Consider the following 2,689-nt stretch of genomic DNA (forward strand, 5'->3'; position numbering starts at 1 on the left):
GGGCGGCGGGGCCTGACGCTGTGTCCCCGCAGCTGGCCGACAGCGAGTTCTCCCCCGTCTTCCGTCTGCTGACCATCTTCGCCTACGGCACCTACGCGGACTACCTGGGTGAGGCCGGGCCCCGCGGCAGCGGGAGCGCAGCGCGGTTCGGGGGCCCTTCCCATCCCGGGGGTGGCGGCACCTCGGTGTCCAAAACGTGGCGGAGCCCCGAGCCCTTGTAAACCCTCGCCCAGAGTGCCCCCCTTTGCAGAAAGAGCCGTGCCTTGGTCACTGTGCCCTGACAGGTCCCCGAAGGTGGTTTAGGGCCGAGACCGCGGGAGTAGCTGACGGTCCATGCTGCCGTTTGCCAGCTGCATGGGGAATTTCCAAGAACACCTTGCTAAGGCCTTTTTGAGGGGTGAGGGGAAAGACTTGGGTACCCACTGGGCAGTGCAGACCTGCATAAATAAGGCACAGGGCAGCTAGAGGGGATGACTTGAGGCTGAGGGGAGGAAAGGCTGCTCCGAACATGTCTTTTCAGATGAGAGGTAATGAGAATGGCTTGGCAAGACGCAGCATTCTTTGGGGGATTGGTGCACAGACGCTTTGAGAAATGGGTATGGTGCAGGTGCTTCTGTGCAGGGCTGGAAAATGAGGCGTAAATTCTTCTACCCTGTGCTTTTTCCCTGACAATAGCTGAAGCAGCAAACCTCCCTCCCTTGACAGAGGCTCAGAAGAACAAACTGAGGCATCTGTCAGTCGTCACCCTGGCTGCCAAGATCAAGGTAGTGGCCCTATTTTTCCCCAGGTTCTCCTTCCACTGAGATTACCTCATGCTAGTTACCATAGTCGTGTTTCCATAGTGCATCCCCTACTCGGTGCTGCTGGAGCAGTTACAGCTGAAGAACGTCCGGCAGCTGGAGGACCTGGTGATAGAGGCTGTGTATGCAGACGTGCTGCGAGGGAGCCTGGATCAGCGGAACCAGCGCCTGGAGGTGGATTACAGCATTGGGAGGGACATCCGGAGGGAGGAGCTAAGCACCATCACCCGCACATTGCAGGAGTGGTGAGGAGGAAGCCCCCAATACTAACACCCCAGAGAGGTTGCAGGAGTGGCCAGTGGCCTCCCCGCATGTGCTGTGTGTCGCTGCAGGGTGCTGCTGTGGGGTGGCCTACGCGATCCCCTTTCCCGTACTCCAGTGGAAAGCGATTTTCCAGAAAGAATACTCCCAATTCCCCTGCTGATTGCGGGAGGGGTGATGAAGTCACAGCAACTTCCGCTCCATCCTGGCTGATGGCAGGAGGCTTTCTGAGCATCTCTCTGTAGTTCCTAACCTAGCGTTGCGTTGTTATTTGTCCCCCTCCCAGGTAATAATGTCACCACGTTCTTACTCTGAACTCCTGCTCCTGTGTCTTCCCTGCCTGGTGTCGCTGTCACCTTCTGGTCTTTTGGCCTCTGGAGTTGAAATCTGGCATCTTCCACATTTCTTTCTGTGCTGTGGGAATTACCTGGCCTCTTCAGTTCTGTGTTGTCTTTTCAGGTGCCAGGGCTGCGAGGTTGTCTTGTCAAGCATCGAGGAACAGGTTAGCCGGGCCAACCAGCACAAAGAGCAACAGCTGGCACTTAAGCAGCAGATAGAGAGCGAGGTGAGTGGCCAAGGAGGGAGCAGCTCGTCTCCCCGCCGTAAAATAACTGTCACCGTAGTCGTTACGGTGTTTGCTTGGGGAAGGCATTACCCTTTCCCTAGCCCAGACCACCCGGGAGGCTGTGCCTAAAGCAGCCTCCTGCTTCTCTGCGGAGCAGGAGTCTGGACAGCTGTTAGCTCCTTTGTTTGACCTGAGCTTGTGGCTCTTTATTGCAGGGCTTGCTTTAAAAAAGAAGCAGAACAAACTAAGCAAAACCTAACCCCCCCCAACCAAACTAAAAACCTTGGGAAATTCCGTGGTTCTTGCTTTTCTGCTGTTGCAGGTGGCAAACCTGAAGAAAACCATTAAAGTGACAACAGCAGCCGCCGCAGCAGCCACGTCCCAAGACCCAGAACAGCACCTAACAGAGCTCAGGGAGCCGGCCCCTGGCACGAACCAGCGCCAGGCGAGCAAGAAAACGTCCAAAGCCAAAGGGTGAGGAGTGGGCGCCGCGAACAGAGCCACTGTGCGTCTGCTCGGCAGGGGAAGCGAGGGGGAGCCCTGTCCCGGAGCAGTGAGGTTCCTGACTGCGGGAGTCTGCTCCCTGGACAGGAGGCGTAGACAGAGGTGCAGTCCTAGCGGAGCTTCTCTCCTGCTGGCTTGAGAGGGAATCCCTGTGTCTCTTGACCTGAGTTCATAAGCCTTCCTTGTGTTCTCCTTTGGCGAAGAACGTTTGCTGCTCTTCGCTGCGTGCGGTTAGAAAAGGAAGTTCAGGGATGAGCCTAAATGTCCACTCTGAAATTGTTTTTTTTTCCCCTCTCCACAGGCTCCGGGGCAGTGCGAAGATTTGGTCTAAATCAAACTAGCTGGATCTCCCTTCACAGCTGGAAGGGCGAGAGGAAGAGATTGGGGGATGGAAGGGTAGCAAGGGTCCCGAGTGTGGTGCTGCTGAGATCCATCTTGCCAACTAATCTCCTGCATGTTTGTTCTCTTTCTTATCCTCTTCACTGACTTCCCAGGCAGCGTGTCTCCCTCCTTTTCACCACGACATTTCACACTCTAAGCTTCCAGTGGTGTGCGTTGC

At 56.1% G+C, this 2,689-nt stretch overlaps 1 protein-coding gene across 1 annotated transcript; it reads left to right on the plus strand.

Moving 5' to 3' along the window:
* Positions 1 to 11: 11 nt before the first annotated feature.
* On the plus strand, positions 12 to 2,689 carry COPS7A (COP9 signalosome subunit 7A; the record flags this gene model as incomplete). The annotated part of the gene is made up of 6 exons (XM_010132204.1): positions 12 to 108; positions 676 to 764; positions 843 to 1,045; positions 1,521 to 1,626; positions 1,949 to 2,100; positions 2,432 to 2,689. Coding segments are annotated over 6 exons (687 nt in total), but the record flags the coding sequence as incomplete, so codon positions are not given.

The sequence above is a fragment of the Buceros rhinoceros genome, unplaced genomic scaffold (assembly GCF_000710305.1).
Source record: "Buceros rhinoceros silvestris isolate BGI_N320 unplaced genomic scaffold, ASM71030v1 scaffold35162, whole genome shotgun sequence".
In the NCBI taxonomy this organism is placed as follows: domain Eukaryota; kingdom Metazoa; phylum Chordata; class Aves; order Bucerotiformes; family Bucerotidae; genus Buceros; species Buceros rhinoceros.